Here is a 22303-nt window from a genome sequence, read left to right on the forward strand (position 1 = left end):
GTTAAAAACACATTTGAAACCTTCCATGATATAGAGAGCTTCCTTTAAGTTCTCAGAAAGCTGGTTTTTAAATAGCTTTTAAACCAGATAGGCAATGTCAAAGGATTTAAGTGTTACGTGCAAACAGAATGCCTAAGTTTATCTTTTTTAATACAAATGAATATGTTAAGAAGATTAATTTGTTATATTGCTAGTGATTTTGTGCTTTGGCATATTCAAATTTCTAGCTGGTTAACACCTCAGAAAAATTTTAAGATGAAGGCCAAACTTCATGTAACATGACCTTAAAAGTAGGTTTAAAAAATTGATTTACTTAGTATTTTTTATTAAAACATGTATACTTGTTTCATGATTCCATTGCAGCTCCTCCAGAGCTGCGACTGCTATTAGCAGAATTACTTGCTTCAGAACTTGATGTGGTAACTGCTAGCCTCTGTCGAGTTCCAAAAACATCATTCACTGTAATGCCAAAGAGAGAAAGGTTACAAACTCTGACTTTAAAGAAGAAATTGACCTATTTCTTAGGATTACATAACTAGAAAATGAATGAGAACAGTCACCTGTGGAAATTGTGCTTATGTCCCAGAGTTGTAATCCCTGCCTCTCTCCTCCAAAGGCATAGACAAATGGCAGATCTGGACAGCAAGCTGCACAAAACAGGGCACCCTGTGGGCAGAAGACACATTCTCTTCTGATTTTCTGCTGACTCAATACATTAGCTCTCTCTCAACAAGACATTTCTAATTCAAATCAGTAAACTAAAATCAAAATTAGCAGAGGTTGTGCATATCCGACATCTTTAGACTTTATGTGTTAAGAAATACAGTTCATAAAATGCAGGCTATTTGTCTCATGTAAGTATTAATGTAATTAGTATACTCACAACATAAATATACACAAGATTAATTTATTAAATTACAATACTATACAGACCAGGATCCTCACCAGTTTCATTCTGCATTCACTCCATAAAAATAAGGCTCTATAGGTATAGTTGCAGAAAAAAGACTGAAATTACCATTTTCATATCTCTGGAATAAACCAAAGAAGGCTTGTTTCCTAGGATGTCCCAAATTTTCACACATTTATCAGAAGACGTTGTGACAAGACATCCTTTGATTTGGCTACTTAACTGTAGTCCTGGAAAACATAAGCAGGTGCTTTTAGTATTTAAGCCAGGAAGAAAACAGAACACTCTTGCATATAGGCCTCATTCTTTTAGGTTAAGGAATCTATGATTTAAAGGCACCCTCACGTATATGGTGCAGCAATGCCAACTGAAATTATCTTCTTCCATTGCCATTATTAACAATTAAAACCATACAACACACACCCAACTAAGAATATGGAAGAACAATCAGTTGACATTACATAACCATCTTGCAGGCTCATTATGGGATCCCCAAGTCAATGGAAGGTATTAAGGACCTTCTGGAAAGTAGGGCAGGGATGGGGCCAACCTCATCTCAGAGAGAATGATGTTCCAGAAGGGAGGCCCCACAGTAGAAAAGACACACCATCTGGGTCTTGCCAGATGGAATTTCTTTGCTGATGACACTCAAAGCATATCCCTCCTGCTTGACATGGGTTTGGTAGCTATAATAAGGGAGAAGCGGTCCATCAAATAACTTGGTTCCATGCAATGTAGGGCTTTAAAGATGAAAAGCAATACCTAAAATTGTACCTAAAACAAACTGGCAATCGGTGCAATTTGCAGAATAAAGGTACAGTGTTCACCTTCCTGGAGGGGGGGGCATGTAACTGTCCGTGCAGCTGCACTCTGCAGCAGTTGAAGCTTCCAGATGATCTTCAAGGGTAGCATTGAGTTACTGTAATCCAGTTTGGAGATGAGCAGAGCATGAGTGACTAAGCAAAGGCAAAACTGGGGCACAATACAAAGCTGTGCAAAGGTCCTCCTATAATCTGCTTCTCAGGCAGGAGTTGTGGTTATAGGAGCTCCAGATTGAACACAGGGTCTCTGGAATATCACAGCCCCATCCAGAACCAAAGATGGTAAAGTTCCAAATCCAAGAGATCCCAAAATCTAAAGTTGCTCAATCTTCTTCAACTCTGAAGCCTATTGTTCCCTATCCAGACTTCAACAGCCTTGGACACTTGAACAAGGCATTAGAAGTACTGCTCAGTCCGCCAGGGATGGAGATAAATACCTGGATATCATCAGTACTGATGACAATTCATTCTATGACAATGAATGATCTCACCCAGTGATTTCATTTAGATATTAAACAGAAGTGAAGAGAGTACCAAATCCTGCTAAACCCCATATAACAGGGTTCAAAGGCAGAACCTCTTCACTTCCAATCAACACCAACCCAGAAGGATGGTACCAAAGGTTGATGTTATCAACGGTTGCCAAGAAGGAGAGCAAGGACAGATATACTTCTCTGTCCTGCTGTCACCTAGAGATAATTCAGAAGTGTGGCTAATGCCATCTCTAGCCAATGGCCAAAGTCTGAATACTGACTGAAAAGGATCAGATAATCAGCTTTATCCATGGCCCATAGAAGCTGCTGCACAACCACGTTCTCTACAACCTTCTCTAGAAAAGTGGAGTTAAGATACTGGATGAAAATAGTCCAGCATGGTGGCTCCAGCAATGGCTTCTTGAGGAGAGGTAAGACAATGCCTCCTTAAAGGGCAGCAGAACAACCTATCTCTCAAAGGATTTACTATCCCTATGATCCAAACAATGGATGTTCTTTATGCATTGTAGAATGGCAAATATAAATTTGCCTCAAAAATATAACTATATAAGATATCTGACTAGAATGGGATTTCCTTAGGATCCTGACTGGGAAAAGAAATGCTTACCAGACACTTCTTCCTCATGAGCTTTCATTGTGAAGACTGGTTTGTGGGAACGAGCATCAAGACAATATACAAATCCATCTTCTGTGCTAGCCTACAACAAATTATTTCCAAAGATTTTAAAAATAAAATCAATAGGCAGGCCACCTTTCTCAATCTGAATGATTTTTCGGAGGTACATGGACATGAAATCCCAGAACTGAACCATCCAGCCTGAAGGGCCATTGTAGAGAATTCTGGAAGCTGAAAGGACAGTGCCAAAGCTGGCAAAGACTGCACAGAGAACAAGCAGCTGGATGTTTGGTGGCCAACTCTAGCCATGCAGGTACCATTATTCCTGATTTGATAACAATCAACAGATCAGAATGATCTGTTATGTATGGCAGCATAACTTGCTATATATGAGTAGATTTTAGACTTCACTGTCAAAAACCTCTACATTACTTAATTCCATTACATCTCTTAATGAAATAAAGCACTATCAAATCCCAAGCAGCAAGACTTTCACTTACTAGGAAGTGCTTTAATAAAATATACATTGATTATTTTATATCTTAAAATATGCTGGCTGCTTTGAAAGTCTTGGATGATATATTAGGGCTATGCAACATTTCAGATTCTAAAGAAAAAAGATGCTGCCAAGGGACACCTGTTGCTAGGGTGTCTTACTGGAAAAATCTTTTAATCAACTTTTTCCAAGAATTGTCCTGCAGCTATAGCAACAGCAATAGCACTTAGACATATATATCACTTTACAGCCCTCTCCAAGTGGTTTACAGAGTCAACAAACTTCCCCCAACAATCTGGGTCCTCATTACCAACCTCAGAAGGATGGAAGGCTGAGTTAACCTTGAGCCTTTGAGGTGAAGATCAAACCCCTGGCAGCCTGCAATACTGCATTCTAACCACTGCGCCACCACAGCTCAACAGTCTAATTCTGGCGAGCCGGTAGGAGCGATGAGTAGCGGAGACCGAACCGGCGGCTTGGGCCCGGGTTCCAATACTCACTTGTATCTGCTGAATTTGATGTGCAGCTCCTTTGCGCGGCACAGAATAGTGCCGCATGGCAGCTGCTGAAGTGACTGGGATCGTGTAGGCTTGCAAGAGGTGAGTTAGAATGCCTCTGCGCCTGCGCAAAGTGTGCATTTGGCACGCGCGTGCATGCAAAGTATGTGCACGTGTGCAAAGCGTGCCCAAGCCATGCCCACCGAACCAGTGGCAACTATATTTGAATCCCATCACTGGAAAAGGTGCAAATGCAATGCACCTCACCCCTGATCCTGTGAGGCATTCTATCTTACTTATTTAATAGGTTTTAGGGCTGCCTAACTCAAACAATGTGACTCTGGATGGCATACAACGAATTGAACTAAAATGCTGCATAGCCTGCATACAATAGAATGGATAAGACAAAACACAAAGAACTATTGTACTTACTAAGAAGTGATGAGGTGAAAAATGATTCCAAGTCACTCTTTCAACTTGTCCACTAAATCTCCAGGTTCTATGATTGTCCTGTGGACTTCTACAGTCATATAAAATGGCTGATCTGAAAAGTATCAATAATTATTTATTCAAATTTGGCACCAGATTTTTTTAAACATTATTAACTAAAATGAATTTACCCATGAGACACAGAGAGGTCATTTTTTTTCTAACCTAATAAAATACTCCTACTCCAGCTGAGTCATTAGTAAAAGTCACAGCAATCGCACTGGCTATAAAAGTAATGAACAGCAAATGCAAGCCCATTAAGTGGAATTACTGGCTACAAATGGTTTTGTTTCTAATTAAGTATGCATAGAAGGCTAATGCAACCTGATGCTAAAATCAGGTTGACTGTCCCTGTTGAGAATACACAGAGAAGCACTTCCATAAATCATACCAAAACTATAGTATATGCTTTAAAGAAGACACCGTTAAAGTATCTGTGTCAAATATCTTATAAAGAAAATACAGATAATCCTTGCCTTACAATTGTAATGGAACCTACTTATTATGGTCATAAGTCCTAATAGCTGTAAAATGGGTCACCCATATAACCAACCCCATTTTATGATGTTTTGTGGCGGTTAAACAAAAATAGAGATGGTAAACCAAATCCATTGTTTGATCTGGGACTTTTTTTTTGAAAATGAACCAAATACTAGGTGTTGTAAATTGTGGTCTTTTGACTACAAGACACTGCAAATGGCCATAATGCAGGTTGGGTGCTTGAAATGCTGTCACATGACCGGGGGGCTGGCCACCAAAGGTCATTAATTATCTTTTGGGAGGGATTGTCATAAAAGACTTTGAGGACTACTTGTATTACATTTTATTATTTATCTCTGCCATCATATGATTTATATATTACCTAATGTGATAGAAGCAATAGATTAGAACAAGCTTGTTCTTACTTGTCATAAGAGCCAGAAATGAGAGTCTGTGTTTCAAATGGGTGAAACTGCAGTGTTTGCACCTAAAAATAAATATATATTTGCATCAAAATGTAGTTTTACAATGTACATGATTTTAAATAATTCCTACTATAATTTTTTCACAAACAGAAAGGAGTGTTCAATGATCTATTTAATGATCTATTTAACTGCTAATTTAAGGCAGAGTAGCATACAACCATCAGCATGTACAATTAAAGTTAGCTAAACCTTCACTATGTAGAACAAAAAATCTGGAATTGTTAATTGGTTTGAACATTTATAATTAAATGTTATTTCTACAGAGCTCATTTCACCAGAATGCAAACATCTAAAGTAATAGCCATAGAAAACGAAGATCAAATATTACTTGAATAATTATGTTAACTAGGAGTTGATATTAATTTCTCCCACTGGGCTGTGACTGCATAACTTCTCACAAAATTAGCGAGAGTTAAATCTAAAATTTAAGAGTTTTTCTCTAAAGATTTACTTGTCTCATCAAACTAGGACTATAATATTGCTAAACTTGTACTTAATAGAGCCAATGAATGGTAAGTTGTAGAAACATTGGGGGGGGGGGGGGTCACAAATGCAGTTTTTCATCCCTAAAGCTGCCTATCACAACTTTTTTAAAAGAATGGATAAAAAAATCCCATCCTTCTTAGTACTTGATCATTTGATATCTTAGAATTCAAAAACAATTTATATTGAGCTTTTGAACCTAGATTTATTTTGACTTTTTCATATTTTCTGTTTAGTTTTTAAAGCCAAAGTCCAACTCTATTTTAGTTATTTATATATTCATAAATATCATATTTAACTAGGCTCTGGGGTGGCTGCGTATTACAATGCTCAATCAATACAATGTCTGTATCGCTACAAACCCCTACAAGTCTACAGAGCTGTGGTTATCCCTTCACTCCTATATGGTCTACTAATGACACACCAAACAACATTTGAAATTTCACATACATCCTCTCTGTTCCATTCTTGACATTCATTGGCAAAACCATGTCTCCAGCTTCGAGGTTCACAAAGTCCACCAGCATTGAGTCTCTGATTATCAGATCCCAGATGTGCTGGTGAAATACATCATCAGAATGGACAAGCAACAATATGCTTCACCAGGTGCTCTCTGGTGTATTAAGAGACTGAGAAGTTGTTTACGCAAGCACTACAAAGTCACTGCAAAGGAAATCCTACACCACTATAATATCCAACCAAGAGAACTGGAAACTGGCTGTTGATAGAACCCTCTGGTGAGCCTGCTTTACAAAGTGTCCACCAGCTTTGAACATAGGCACAGCCAAAAACTGATAGAAAACTGTGAAGGGTGTTACATTGTTATTACAACAATGGACTTCTAGTGCCCCCATTGTGCTAGACTGACTATGTTTCCAGATTGGCATTGCAGAGCTATCCTCATGCTCACAGATGAATTACACAACAGCATGGCAACAATTTGTCCTCAATCATTCTTTCTTTTTCCTAGATTATTAAAGAATAATGACCGTCTGAGGGGAATATAAAGGTTTCTTCAAAAATCACATACAGATTTAAAAAACTTAAAAAATGATTTTGCTTATATTGCTTACACATGGAATAGGAAGATGTTCCTGAAATTAACACTGAAGTACTAAAGCTCTTCCAGAGAAGGGGTAAGGAAAATGAGAAGCTAATTTTCTAGTGGCAAGTACAATAGATACAAAGTCTCTGAATGAAATTGGTTTTTTATATTTTACAAAAAAACAGTATTAGAGAAAAAAACAAAGTTGCATTTGTTGCAATACATGTATATGTGCCAGATTTCCTTGTTATTTTGTTGCAATAGATGGATTTGACTATGCTTTTAGAATCATCAACATACCTTGTCTGTGTGAAGGGAAAGTGTTGCTGCTGTTGAGCCCCTGGACATGTCCCAAAGAATTACAGAATGGTCAGCTGAGGCACTTGCCAAGACAGATCTAAAAGAAACAAGCATACTGATTTGCAAACAGCGTCAATGGCAGGTCTTAGATCAAGTCATGTTTTACCCTTCTTGTCCAAAGAATAGAGATTAATATCTCAAACAAAAGTGTTGCTAACACACACACACACACACACACACACATTATTGCTTGTAAATAAAATCTAGTGACTTTCAGAAATTTTTGTTTTCATTGAGTGACAATAAATTGCCCAATGAATTAAATGAATATAAGGTAAATAACCAGTTTCTGAAAACGTATTTGCTTTCTTTTGAATTTTCTGACATTTTTGCGTGTTCTTGCTATGGATTGTTATGGAACCTTCACAAGGTCCTATTAAATGAAAAGCTATCCCTAGGATTGGTTCCTGTTTCATTCATGTCACAGATGAAGTCACTCTGTGGGTTGTGCCAGTGTAATCCCACTGCCCCTTTAGATTCTGTAACTAGTTGCATCATCTTTAGCTGTAAGAACTACAGCCGTTTAAACACGTCCTGATCATCAGTACCTCAGATTGCTGTATAGGAATTTTTGCCCAATCCTTCAACATAACTTACCTGCTGGTTTCAACCCATGCCACATTTCTCTGGGATTTAGGTTTGGATTTAAGTTGCAACATTTATTCTTCTGAATAATATATTATTCAAAATTCATTATCTTGTATATTTGGATTATCTTTCAACATGACCTGCTTGATTTCAACTGATACACTGATGACATGATATTGTCTTGCAGAAGTCTCTAATCCAAAGTGAATTCTCACTTGCTTCAATAATGTAACAAGTTGCCTGTGGCTTGAAAAGTTTCATTTTTTATTCATCTGCCTGTAGAACATTGCTTAAGAAGCCTATAAAATCAGGTGGTTTTTTGGTAAACTTTAGGCAAGCATCAACTTCTTGTGAGCCATTGTTTCCACAGCTGTTTTTGTGAGCCAATGCTTTCACTTTGCTACACTTGGCTTCTATGAATCTGGATTTTCCCAAGGTGCTTTCCTGAAATCATTTCCTTCAACCAAGGCAAGAGAAGCCTATAGATCAGGGGTCCCCAACTCCTGGTCCGCAACTTGGTACCTCTTAGGAAAATTAACTGTGCCTAAAATCTTTACTTCAAGATATGTCTCTGAGTGGCCCTTGAGGTTTACAGCCTTTTTTTTTGGCCTGATAGGTCTCAATTATTTTTCTGTAGAGGTCTTCAAAAATTTCTTTTGAGTTGAGGCACAACATGCTTCAAGATTCTGTGTGACACGAAATGTCACTGTGACAAGGAAATCCAAAGTTTGTGAGACTCGTAGAGAGCTGGGCTATCTCAAATCAGCCCCACTTAACTGCTTATATAACTGCCTGAAGATCATGCTTCACATTTGCACATCTCATGCTAGTTTATTCATGAAATAAATAAAACAAGCACCACACTTATTTCAAAACTGTATACTCGAATATTGTAGAATATATGTGTTTGCATTTTCACATGGAAGTCTTGGTAACATTCAGCAACAAAGATATGTAAGGCTTTAGAATATCCAAAAAGTAACAAGTACTTAGAACTGTATTTTTGAAATATGCAATTACTGCCTTTAAGCCAAGATTGAGAAACATGTATTCTGCTAAGACCAATTTTGTGACTTCATGCGGTGATTAAGCCACACAAATTAATAAACCTGCATAAGTCAAAAGCATATTTCAAAAATATGTCTTCATAAAGATGAATAAGATGAAATAAAGACAAAATCGCATTATTTATGGTAATTGTCATACACATATCTATAAATATGACTTATTTCGATGTAGTGAAACTCAACTGTGCATTACTTTCCCTGTGAACTATAGAAATATGTTTTAAAGTCATTTCCATGAATTTATCTTTAAATATATATTTTTACCTGAGATGTTTATTCCATGAAAGATCAAGCACTGCATCAGTATGCCCCTGATGGTCTTCTTTGGATAAATTCTTTATGTAAAAAGATTAAGAACTTTTTAAGAGTTTCTAAATATAATAATAAAGCATGTTAATTCTATAACCCTTGCACAGGTTTCAAATGCGAAAGGCAATCCTTGCCCTTGCTCCTTTACTGTACTGTCTTAAATAGTTTTAAACATACAGGATCATTCTAGTCCAGGGGTGTCAAACTGGCAGCCCACAGGCAGGATGCATCATGTGCAAGCCACACCTACTCCAGCTCCATGAAGGGAAAAACATTGCAAAACATCATGTGATGACGACACTGCAAGTTTGACACCCATGTTCTAGTCCAATATTTTGCACAACAGCTGGCAGCAACTGTTCTGAGAATCTTTATTCACTTTTTTTTAGCAATTAAAATATTTGTAAATATTAAATAGAAAATTAATTTAATAGTGCTCTATATAAAAAAGGATAGCCAATCTTTCTGTCTCCAAAAGCCACATTGTAACTATCAAGATCAGCCTTGGACCATGCAGATACATGGACAGAAAAGCCTTTCCATGCACACTTATAGTTTTCTGGAGATTTTTATCAGACAATGACTGTACTAAGAAAAGACAACAGGCTAGGATGAATCTTCTCACAAACTACTATCTCCAGCAAGTCTGACAACTTGGTGACCAGCAGCAGGCAACATATAAAGTTTCCAAGAGTAACAAGTAGAGCTCATGTATATATGATAGAGACTAAACAGGTAAACAATTTTCTGTGATTCTTATTGAGAAAGTTTAAACTTTATTAATATGAGGTTTGCTCACACTTACCTTCTTTAATTTCTTTTTCTTTGCTTTCGCCTTATGTCCTAGTGAAAAGACTGGCTCTAAAGAATCCACTATGTCAAGATCCCATATTTCGATAACAGGATTCATTGTGCCAACAGCAATATAATTTCCTAAAGAAATATCCAAGTTAATCATGTATAGTCTCATACATCCTATATATATTAAAAACTACTTGTCATTATCTAACATATAGAGGTGTGTAGTAGCTCCAAAGTAGGCAAGGGGGCCTTGGATCGGGCATGGGCACCCTTATTATACCTGCTATTCTTAGAAGCAGATGTTACTGCTTCACTACTGTCATAACCATGAATGGTCACTAAATGAGGCAGTTACTCAACAAGGACTACATGCATTGAGTTGAGGCAGCTCAAACACGTATTTTCTTAGGCCCATGGTATTATCCTGCAGCCTCAGGAACAAATTGTTTATACCAGATCCAAAGCACTGCATACCTCTTCTAATGTGAATGTCTACTAGTAAATTTACATTATATCATTTCACAACTCTGTAAAGAATAAAGTTTATTTTGTTTCTTTAATCTTTTTTGAGTTAGTAGAAAAGGTCTCTCTGTTTATTGCAAGGAATAAGGTTGAGCACATAGAAGCACAGGAATCTTGAAAGAGAGCCCATTCAGCTCCATTCAATACTGGATAAAATACCTATTTGATTAAGCTTCACTTTGGTCATCCTCATCAATTTAATTATAAAAAATCTGTCACAGTTTTCCAACTTTATCAGTTTTCCTTGGATTTAGATGGAAAGGAGATGATGTGTGACACTGACGCTACACATAATTTCTCCCACTAGTTTTACAATGTTAAATAATATGGAACACAATGATAGCCTGAGAGACTTTACTTCCTCAGGAAAGACAAAAAACATCAGAAAACAGTGCCCTGAAACCTATTTAGCCAGTTATTCCAATAGCTTATCACAGCCATTGGAAAAACAATGTGATCATTATCATTAATGCTGGATAATCAGATTCTGTAATATTTAATCTCTTTCCCACAATCGTACAGGACAATGCCTGGGATATCTACTTCTAAATTACACACTTTTAGAAGAGAAATAATCCAGAACGAAAACAGGAAAGGAAAGAGAATGACTACTGAGGTAAAAATATAAAAACCCAGCGAAAAAAAAAGAAAAAGGAGAAGAAAAATGTGGTAGAAAAGAAAGAAAAAAAAACATTTAAAAAATTTGTCAACATTTGTTCCCATCTCTCTCTCTCTGCACTTTCATACAGATGTCCCCTGCTAATCTGGGTATTATTAGCAATAAAATAGTACACTAATTTACCTGCAGAACTATTGGGACTAGGATCAAAGTTCATCCATTCCACACTTAAGGGGTATGCAGATAAAATAAGATCATGATGGACATAGAAGGAATCTTCTTCATGATTATACACTGAAAGAATTAAGTAACTTTAAGTAAATTAAAAAAAATCATACCCTTATTACAAAAACATATAGAACATATTTATATGCTTGTTGTTGAGAGAATAATAAGATTAATATCATCACTATATCACAAATCAAAAATGAAATATGGGGAGATATTTTTGAGTTCCTTTACAGAGACTGTATTCTTAGTCACAAAAAGATCGTCAAACATATATTGTAATCTTTCCTCTCTCCTACAGTTTACTGAGTTCTGGACAAGCAGAACTCAAAAGAAGGAATGCACATTGGTTGAGGAAGTCCCTCACAGGTTGACAATATCAACACTAATCATATTTGATTTACTTATTTACACCTCTGCATTTATTAGTCTTATGCTACACAAGAGAAGTTCCAATTAGCAGTACAAGAAACAGCAGAGCTCAATGCCGGTAATAAACATGTTAAGACTCCAAGAAACTGGAGGTCAAAGCAAACACAATTGAACCAAATGGATAAGTAGCCTGATCTAATATAAGCAATATTTCAATGTTATGTTTCAATATGGAGGATATATAAATTATTCCAAAATATTGACAAGAAACTGTGAGGAAGTGCAAGGCTATAAAAGTGACTTTATTTTCCCACCAAATGCATTAAAAAAATATGGGGAAGTGATTTACAAGAAATGGCATGATTCTATGAAACAAATGACAAAAATGCATAGTTTTACAAAATACTAACTGATCAATCTGTAATAATAAAAAATATAACAAAGCATTCATGTTCTTATTTTTAGGAATGGCTATGAATCACACGATCAGGAAAAAAAGAATCTGACAGTAACACATAATACATCAAGCTCAAAATGTAGCACCTCAAAACAAATATAAAATACTTGAAATTGTGCTTTTACAGCAATTCATATCCTGTATAAAAAGCCCTTTTGGAAAGAGGGAGAATTCAAGCATAGAGTTGACCATTATGAATAAAGGTAATACAGGAAATCAACTTAATGAATAAACCATCCATATCTTCCACAGTTCTTTTTTAAAAGCTGCAAGGGTTTTAATACCTACCATGAACTTCTAGGCTACAGTGGTCCTTATCAACTCTGCCACATACAACAAGACTGTCATTTGACTTAATCACAAAGTCTTCTTTCTCATATCGATCCTGAAAGAATATAAGTTTGAATATGATTTTTAGTCCAATTTTCAAATCTTTATTTTATCACTGCACTTAACAGATATCATGAAACTATTTTAGGTGCATACAAATATTTGGGAGTGCTTACTTTTAAAAACTAACTGAAATCAGTCGTATTTTAAAAGACAATTTGTCTTGTCACCTAGTAAGTGACATTTTAAAAATCTTCTTAATGTTTTAAAAAAGAAAAACCATTTGTGCACTTCTTCCAGTCCCAGACTAAGCTTTTACAAATTTGAAAATAAAAGGTATTCAAAAACAGTACATGTGAGTAACTGAATGTGTGAGGATACAATTAAAATAATTATAATGAAAAGACATTTGGAAAAAGTACAAAATTATGACTTGATGCATTCTCGTGCTTAAAAGAGAATCTTCAATGTTAAGATAGCTGAAATTAACATATAGTAGCAAAGTATGTAGCAAAGTATATCAAGTATGTTGTTGAAACAGAAGCCCACAAATACTACAATATAAAGACAGATGTTAATCAAATCATTTTTTTTCAAATTGATTAATCTGAAAAAATTCTTCAAATAACACTTATCACTTATGCCTACCACCCCAAACCAATACAGAATGTTATCTTTAGCCAGTATCAAAATTATGTATTTAAACAATCTCCAGTGTTAAGAAACAAAGCAATCATGCTTTAATACTCACAGTATCTTTAATAGTGATATATGGATCATTTTCATTAGTTCCATATACTGCAAGCCCTGCAAAGATTTCTCCAATGCCCTCAGTACCTATCATGACAGATTGTTCTTGATCAGACATAATTGTGAAAGTAGCATCTTTTGTAAAGAGACCCAATTGCACATCCTTGAATAGAGAAGCTGTTTTTGTATAGCAGGAAGGAGAGATAAATACCTGCATTTTCTTCATCATAGTTATCCAAGTCATATTCTGCCAATTCATCATCATCTAGCTTATCAGTGTCCTCATCTTTGGGAGCAGAGCTGGCTACCTCACCATCAGCAACATCCATGTCACCTGAGGTTTCTTCTTGTCCACCTCCATCATCACCATCATCCTCATCCTCTACCCTTCATGTAAAAAAGAAGTTAACAATGTTTTCAGTAATTATGCATATCTTAACATTAAAATGCCACTATCTAATCTTTAGACACTTGTACAATTCCAAATGGTTTTTTTGCCAATGACTTTGCAGGTTCCATCTATCTCACTGTATAGCAGCCCAGGTAAATATGAAGAGGAGTTGTAAATCTGACATTGTTATGTACTTGGGACATAAATTTAGAGCAATGACACGGTTGCAATCCCATAAAGACTTAACAATCAACAACCTATCTCTTTTAACTGGAAAATGCTTATTTGTGTGAAAAACAAATCACATTCTATAGCAGTCTCTTCCTCACAAAAAACCATAGTTTTAATGTTAGTACACTTCATTAGACATCAGCAGTTTTAATCAAATGTAATGACTTTATTTTTTTCTATTCCAAAATTCTACTATGGTGTTCCAGTTTTAATTCTATTTTTTCCAAAACCTGATCTGTTTACTTTTGGCAGTTTATCTTAATAGAATGTATTTAATCACAAATATTTTTCCATTACTACTTCTATGGTAAAAATTTCTTACATCATTTTCATATATCACTAACACAATTCCCACCTACTAGACTTATGCTGTAGATCACTCAGTCCAGTTTATATATTTCCATTGGACAAATGAAATTAGACACAAACTAGATTTTCACTTGACTAATTATTTTTAAATTGAAGAATTAGAGGTGTTTTGCTGTAAATTGACTTCACTGAACATCAGCTTTCTCAAACTCTTGTTCAAATGCAATCCAAACATACTGCAATCTCTCTTTAGCTTCAGTAATTAAACGCTTCAGTTCTTCCTTGTCAAGTTGTACCTGCAAGATAAACATGGAAAATAAAACCTCCTATACTTAAATCATGCCTGACTAACTTGAAAAACCAAGTCATTTTTAAACAAGTTTCATCCAACATATTTTAATTAGGATTATCATATGTAAATTGTAAAATGAAATAAGAGTAGAGCTAGAGTTCTTTTTATATCGCTTTACTATTGTGTCCTGGTTGCCCACATTCTTGGTCCTTAGGTATGGCAGCTCTATTCCAATCAACAGTCCATTTTTGACAGCTTGATTTTTTTTAAAAATCCAGTCTGAGAAAATAAGTTGTAAAACTCTCTAGAAAGTCAACTATTAAATACAAAAATTGTTCCCAGGAAATGTAAATTAAGACACTTAGCTGCAAGAGGGACTATAGAAACAAACTGAAATTGAATAGTTTCCTAGGAAACATCCTGTGATGTTTCCTAGTACACTATAAATCAAGGTAAGGCTATTCAGAAATGACAAACTAAACAATTCTACATGAAGGGCAAGAAAAATGCAGAGAATTACATATAAGTATTATACTGAAACATAGAGAATTATGGATACTATATAATACAAACAAGAACCATGGAAAAAATAGTGGTGCGCCATGAAAACTCAAATCCAAAGTCATTACTGTTCTATTCCAGAAACTGACACTTTTCTCTGATTTTCAAAGGAAAACATGCAACCCATTTTCTTAATTTAAATCAGCCTTAATTTTTAAAAATATATAACGAAATACACCTTCTTGAACTTGGTTGGCCTCATTTCAGAGATGAGACAAGATTTTAGTTTACTTTATTGTCATTGCACCTCGTACAACGAAATCAAACACCACCAAGATGGACATTTATACAATCGCCTCCCCCCTTTTTTTCCGCTTTCCACATCGCCGTCCTTGCTTTGCGTTTGCTTAGCGACTAATTTAGCGTGAAGCTTCCAACGGCTTTGCTGCCCGAAATGTCTGTAGGGGCTCAGAAATGAGGTTGGGTGGGGGCTCTCTGCTCGCGGCTGGAAAGAAAAGGGACGCGTCTCTCACCTTGTCTGGCGTCTCCTTGGCAACACCTTGGGGCACCCAGGCAACACAAGTTACGGGACGACTCATGGCTCCAACCAGGACACGAAAGCAGGAACGGAGCAGCTGAAGAAAGAGTCCTCGTACGCCGACACGTGCGTTGCCGACTTCCTGTTCCGCCCACAGAGTCTCCCTGGTGACGTCTTCATGAAGCCCCAAACACCCGCCCTGTTGCTGGTCAAGAGCTTTACAAAATGCTATAGGCCTGGGGGAGTGAGGTCATCAAGGAGCGACACGTGATTCTCCGCCCCTTCGCTATCGAGAAAGAGATCGTGGCAATGCCCCACCCACTCCGCAACGTCACAGGTAGACATTTGAGCGGCGGGAGGGAAACCCTTTCAAGTCCAACCTGGACGACAAACGGTTAAGAAGCGACTCACCTGCTCTTTTGTGTATTGTGCACGTTTCGACTTCTTACCAGATTGAATGTTACTCCCCTTCTTACACCTCCACCCAGCCCCAAAGGGAAGGAATTAAATAAAACTCGTGGGAAATCTCATGCCTAAATTACCACTATATTTGGAACGGATTTCCATTTTGCTTTCTGACCGATATAAAACTAGGAAGACTTGTTTTTAGGCTTACTGTACTTATTTTCTTATTTATCTTTATGCACTATTACTCTTAATCTTCTCATCACTCCTTATCGCCCATCCTCTCCCACTTGTGACTGTATGACTGTAACTTTGTTGCTTGTATCCTTATGATTTATATTGACTGTTTCCTAGTATGATTGGATTGCTTATTGTACCCTATGACTATCATTAAGTGTTGTATGTTATGATTCTTGACAAATGTATCTTTTCTTTTATGTACACCAAGCATGTGCACCAAGACAAATCCCTTGTGTGTCCAATCACACTTGGCCAATAAAAGAATTCTATTTTCTTATTTAAAGCATTTATATGGCTGCCCAACTCGAATATGACCTGACAGGTGGAAACATAACAGAAAATACTGTATAATGCTGCCAATTAAAAACAGTTGCAAGAAGCTGATTAGAGACTTGAGTACTTGACGATCTTTGGATATTTTTAATTTAATTTGAAGTTGCAGTTGAATTGATTCTTGATTACAGGTAGTCCTTGACTTACAACAGTTGATTTAGTAACTTTGAAGTTACAACAGCACTGAAAAAGTGACCTAAGACTATTTTTCACACATATGACCATTGCAGAATCCTCATGGTCATGTGAATTATATCTGGATGTTTTGACAATTGACAAGGGTTGGTTGCAGTATCATGGGGTCATATCATCACCATTTGCAACCTTCTGACAAGCAAAATCAATGGAGAAACTAGATTCACTTAACCGTGTTACTAATTTAACAGAAGTGATTCAGTTAACAAATGTAACAAGAAAAGTTGTAAAATGGGGCAAACTCACAAATTTCTCACTTAACAACATAAATTTTGGGCTCAATTGCTGTCGTAAGTTGAGGACTACTTATATTTATACATGTACAGTATTATAGTTTTCTTGGCATGTTTCATAAGAAAGTTTTGTACCCACTTTTTAGCTAAGCTGTTTGTTTCTAATAAAGGCACTGCACGATCCTGAATGCTGAAATCTGATCTGACTTCCCTGGAGACTATAAATGTCATGCAACTACTGTATCTAATTCAGAAACCGAAAAGATACAATATAGTTTATATGCAGACTATTGTTATGGCAATCACAGCAAAGGGTCTAATTTTGCTGAATGGTAGTCATGTAAGTCTGTTGCAGCAAAGATGATAGACAACTTATGGTTCGTTAGAAATTGTGGTGAATAAGATTTCAACTTACCACAGCACATCTCACACTAATTTATATTGTGGTGCAAACAAATGTATAAAGTGGTTTCTTGCTTAAACTGGAATTTAGCTTACTGTACTCTGCAAACTCAGCCAATTATGACACCACAAATCAAGGCTTTAAAAACGGCCGTATCTGTTTTCCTGCTTCTCTTTCTTTCTTTTTCTTTATTCCTTGTGTTTTCCCATTGTTCATGTCTCTTTTTGTGACTTCCCTTACAAGAGTTCTGAATTATCAGAATGTGTTCCAATTTCTTTCACTCATTGGGTTAGCCTGTGTTTTGTTAAATTATAATTTGACCATGATATCTGGATTGACATGGCACACAAACCAATGTAAACTTATAGATCCAATGAAAAGAGCAACAGCACTTAGACTTATATACCGCTTTACAGTGCTTAACAGCCCTCTCTAAGCAGTTTACAGAGTCAGCCTATTGCCCCCAACAATTTAGGTCCTCATTTTACCGACCTCGGAAGGATGGAAGGCTGAGTTAATCTTGAGCCTGGTGAGATTTGAACTACCAAATTGCAGGCAATCAGCAGAAGCAGCGTGTAGTACTGCACTCTAATCACTGCCAGGAAAAGACTTTCTCTCTTTTGTGAAACTACAAAATTAATAGCTAATGTTGAATATAGGGTTTTGCTGTCTAAACACACAAGACAAGTTTATCCATAAAAACATATTTTAATTCCAACAATTAATTAAAGATCATATACCATTGTTGCTCACAACAGTAATATACAATTCGCACAAAACATGGCTGATCTGACAATGTTTTGCAGGCTGACTGTGTGTGTGTGTGTGTGTGTGTGTGTGTGTGTGTGTATAGACAGATATATGATTAGAGATAGATATCTTTCTTAAGGAATTTAATATACCAGAAGTCATGCAAATAATTTTAGAACAGTAAACACAATAGGAGCAATCACTTGTTGACACTACCAAAATCATTCAAATACAGAAACATTAGTCAATTGATAAATATGTACATACACTGTATTTTTGTTATTCTTTTTGTGGTCCCTTCTGAAATATATTAAAGCATTCTCCCATCTTACCAGGTCCTTATTAAAGACAAATCCAAAAATAGGATTTAAGAGTATTTTCTACCAATACTGACCACCAGTATAAATTCTTGAGATATCTATCTTAGATCCCTATATATTTGAGGCACTTGACCATTGGTTGAGGGTTGGGACAGGAAAAGCCAACACAAGTATTATCTCCAAACCAATATTAATTCTGATCCAGAATTCTGGATCATTTGAAGTCAGAGGTTGTCTTCGCCACATAAAATCTTCCCGTTTTACCCGATTGCATTCATATTTTAAACCACCATAAATATTATGAGTTTTAATCTGTGTTGTAGGAAATGCTAACATTGCAGGGGGAGCACAAGATACATTCTAGGGAGGCACACTCAGTTCCTGTGCAGTTTTTCACCTCTATATAAGCACCAGGCTGCTCTGTAGCTTTTGAGTTCTATAATTTGCAGAGGATAAGACTTCAAAGTAAACCATCAGGTCCTGTGCAATAAAGAAACTGATTAGAAAAGGCTCTCATCACTACAAAAGTTGAAAGCCACCTAGAAGCATTACCTTAAGGATCTGGATCTCCTTCAGTAGTGCACAGCACCACTAATAATCAGTTCAGCAGGATAGAAGATGCATATTAATATAAGCAAGTATTTTTTTAAAAAAAAATCAAGATGCAATGTATTTTACTTCTTTTATGACCCTGGTGTGTTCCAAACAATTTTTTTTGTTCTTTGCTATATTTTATTGCAAAATCAGTATTTGTAATATCCACACAACAATTAAGTCATCATGCTGAAACTTGAAGCCGACAAAAATTAACACTTTTGAGTATAGCTATAAAAGCTTAACTCCTTTGTGCCACAAGACCATTAACATAAAACAAACTGCCAGCTACTATCAATGCAATCCTTGGCAACAAACCCTATAGTTACAACTAATACTATTTTTTTACATGGGTGATTGCATTGACAGAACAACAGGTATCACTAAAACCACTCATTTGATTTGCTGATGTAGGTTAACTAAAATGAAAGGAAACAAAAGTATTTGTTGTAGAAGCAAATGGATTTTCATGCTACTCTGTTACAAATAAGGTTTGAAAGAAACAGGTTTATATAATTCTTACATATCAATTTAAATTTCAGTCAAGAGGTGGATCACATTCTATTATATGCCTTGTCACTTTACAATACAATTTAGAATTGTTTTTTCTCTTTCATTTTTCATTTTCATTCACAAGTTGCATGTACTTGTTAGTTGGTCTGAATTCATTAAAAATAATTCTGAAAAAAAAAATTCCAACATACTCTGAACCAAGTACCATAATATATTTCCTTTAAAATCCATTGTTTTAAAATTCTTCCCCTCCTTCAACATCTCTCTAATCTTCCACAATTGCCATTGCTCCACTGTTTCCATAACTTTTAATAAGTGGGATGTTAAATTCTCTAAGTCAGTATTTCTCAGCTTCAACAACTTTAAGATTTGTAGACTTCAATTTTCCAATTCTGATTGGGGAATTCTGGGCATTAAAAACTGGACATCTTAAAGTTGCCAAAGTTTAGAAATGTTGCTGTAAGCCTGTGGTGGTGAACTTTTTTGGCACCGAATGCCAAAATGGGAGCGTGCGAGTGCCCCAGAAATCAGAAGAGCAGCTCACCAGTGTGCGTGTATGAGAGTGCCAGAAACTGGAAGCTCAGTTTCCCAGTGTGCGCATGCACACCAGCCATCTGGTCTTCTGGTTTCTAATGCACATGCATGCAAGACCAGTTGGCCGTGCGTGCATGCATGCCAGGGGGCTGCTCTTCTGGCTTCCCGTGCTCTTGAATATACGAAGATCAGTTGGCCAGCATGTGAATACGTGCCGGGAAGCTGCCTCTGCATGCCACTTCCGGCATGCATACCATAGGTTCGCCATCACCGCAAGCTGTTAAACATGTCTGCACTTTTACCCATCACCAACAAGCAATGAATAGGTGAACCCTCTTAAAAGTTCTAGTAGCTTAAAACACAGCTTCAGAATTAAGAAATGGAGGTCTATTCACTCTGTAACATTTAGTCAGCGTCAAGCCTCATCACTAACACTATGGATATTTTGGAATAAGTCTATTTATAGACAGAAAATGAATACAAATTCAGAGCTTTGTATCACCATGATTTGCTGGACTAATTTGGCAACTCAAGTTTTAACCTCTGCTCATGTTTTTCCTCCAGACCATGATTAACACAACCTTATCTTGCTATTTCCATACCGCAGTATCTAATAGAACAAAAGTGCATAAAAAGAATGAGGAGAATCAGGATTATGACTGGGCTAGAATGCTGTTTGGTAGATTAGCATTCTGGGCTATTCTACCAAAGCAAAGGTCATATTTTGCTTTCTATTGCTGATGAAGAAAAATTGTCTGGTAGTATATAACTTTAATCTGTCAATTTAGATAAAGACTATACCTACTGTAACAATATTCCTAAACCATCTTTTGATCATATACATTTAGGGCAGGAGTGAATACATTATTTTCAAGTGGTTTTTGTTGTGCTTTCTGGGGTGCAAAGGATACGGTGATACAAAATTTCAGCACTGGAAGTAGTGGGAAAAATCTGTCCCATTTGGAATTGATAAATGAAATACACTAAATTGAAGTTTAGCATGCCTGCATTGTTTTTTGGGTGAAAAAAAATGCAGAAAATACCATGCAACCTCCCTTCAAAAATTGTCATGCCTGCTGGAATATAATTTTATTGGTTTGGCACCATGTTAATGGCCAGCTGTCTGGTTTAGAACAAGGGCAATAAGCCTGATGAAATCTTTGCATGAAGAATTTAAGTTTATTTTTTTCCAGAAAAGAGGAAAGTATACCTGATAAAGATCTTTACTGAGAGCATAATCATGTAAATAAGTATACTTTCCAGCTCCTATTCAGTTTGTCTGCTGGTATTGTAGGCAGATTTATCTTGGAAATACTCTATAGCAATTTTGGGAGAGTTTTCTCCACAATCACTCAAAGCATCAGAGTAATATTGTAGATCCTAAATCATGTTATATATGCCTATTAATAATGAGTTTGAATAAACATCTGCCTGATCTCAGACTATCACCAGGTTGGTGCTATATTGCACTACTGACAAGTTTGATTTTTCTATTAATGTCAAAATAAGCAAAGACAAAAATACTTTTTTCTGCATTTTTCTCTCATCCAAAAGAAAATGTGGCTTTCTAAAGGCAATCACAGAGTGGTTCTACTACAAAAAAATAGAGCATCGCATAACTGCTTTCATCTTTTCCTTCATAATTGATTTTGTTGATAACAGAGGATGGATGTTTTGGTGGAGAAACTTTGAGGCACCCAAATAAAGGATATCATCAGAACCCTGCACAGTTCAATGAGTAAGGCAAGAAAATTAGTTTTTCTGCTCCTGTCATTAATATAATTTACATGACCTTTCAAGGGGGAGAGGGAATAACATTTTTTGTACTGTATGTGTTCCAGAGTTTATATTCTGGAATTATATTCCAGTGGACAGGTATCACCACAGAAAAGCACACTTCCTGGTTCTGGATAAATGTCATTGTTTAATTAAAGGGATTCCAAGTGTGGGTCTTCTCTTCATCTCATTGGCCAGAGGTTAAACTTCATCAAGTTCTTAGTAGTTTAGGGGATATCAGGTCACAAAGATTGTTTGTTTATTGTAGCACTTCTTTAATATGGTTGACTTGTGCACACTTATCAGAAAGACTGGCCCCAAATGCATTAATAGTAATTTTTAATGTGAGAACAAGGTTGGCCAGAAAACCATTACTGATAGTAGCATGTAGTGCCCAATTTCATTTTGCCATATTAATTTCTAATCAAGAATACATGTATTTGCGATTGGCCTTATTATTATTGAGCTAAGCAAAGAAAAATCAAGTCTAGGGCATATAAATTCCAGGATCTTGGTACTCTCTCAA

The 22303-nt window shown here is 36.2% G+C and overlaps 1 protein-coding gene across 6 annotated transcripts; it reads right to left on the reverse strand.

Annotated features, from left to right (window-relative positions):
• Nucleotides 1-304: 304 nt before the first annotated feature.
• PWP1 (PWP1 homolog, endonuclein) lies at nucleotides 305-15648 on the reverse strand. 6 transcript variants are annotated; one of them, XM_026694968.2, is made up of 15 exons: nucleotides 15477-15648; nucleotides 14388-14446; nucleotides 13431-13606; nucleotides 13221-13306; nucleotides 12428-12524; nucleotides 11266-11376; nucleotides 9946-10073; nucleotides 9096-9166; nucleotides 7117-7213; nucleotides 5229-5290; nucleotides 4267-4378; nucleotides 2833-2923; nucleotides 1019-1140; nucleotides 561-666; nucleotides 305-459 (listed from the first exon to the last, which is right to left on the reverse strand). In XM_026694968.2, exons 1-15 carry the CDS (start codon nucleotides 15540-15542, stop codon nucleotides 347-349), a joined length of 1497 nt encoding a protein of 498 aa, XP_026550753.2. In that variant the 5' UTR covers nucleotides 15543-15648; the 3' UTR covers nucleotides 305-346. The 6 variants fall into 6 exon arrangements, with proteins under 6 accessions (XP_026550753.2, XP_087824527.1, XP_087824530.1 ...); XM_087968401.1 differs by having other exon boundaries at nucleotides 13431-13599; nucleotides 14384-14446; nucleotides 15477-15646; XM_087968404.1 differs by having other exon boundaries at nucleotides 14197-14446; nucleotides 15477-15636.
• Nucleotides 15649-22303: the final 6655 nt, after the last annotated feature.

Source organism: Notechis scutatus, chromosome 6 (genome assembly GCF_049901735.1).
Source record: "Notechis scutatus isolate UNSWTSFEM ecotype Mainland chromosome 6, rNotScu1.2, whole genome shotgun sequence".
Taxonomy (NCBI): domain Eukaryota; kingdom Metazoa; phylum Chordata; class Lepidosauria; order Squamata; family Elapidae; genus Notechis; species Notechis scutatus.

Coding starts and splice junctions, on each gene's coding strand:
- PWP1 (XM_026694968.2), bottom strand. CDS start 15,542: ATGAGTCGTCCCGTAACTTGTGTTGCCTGGGTGCCCCAAGGTGTTGCC. Junction 13,607..14,387: donor GAAGCTAAAGAGAGATTGCA/GTATGTTTGGAT, acceptor TTTTACATGAAG/GGTAGAGGATGAGGATGATG. Junction 5,291..7,116: donor TTTCCCTTCACACAGACAAG/GTATGTTGATGA, acceptor ATTTATTTTTAG/GTGCAAACACTGCAGTTTCA.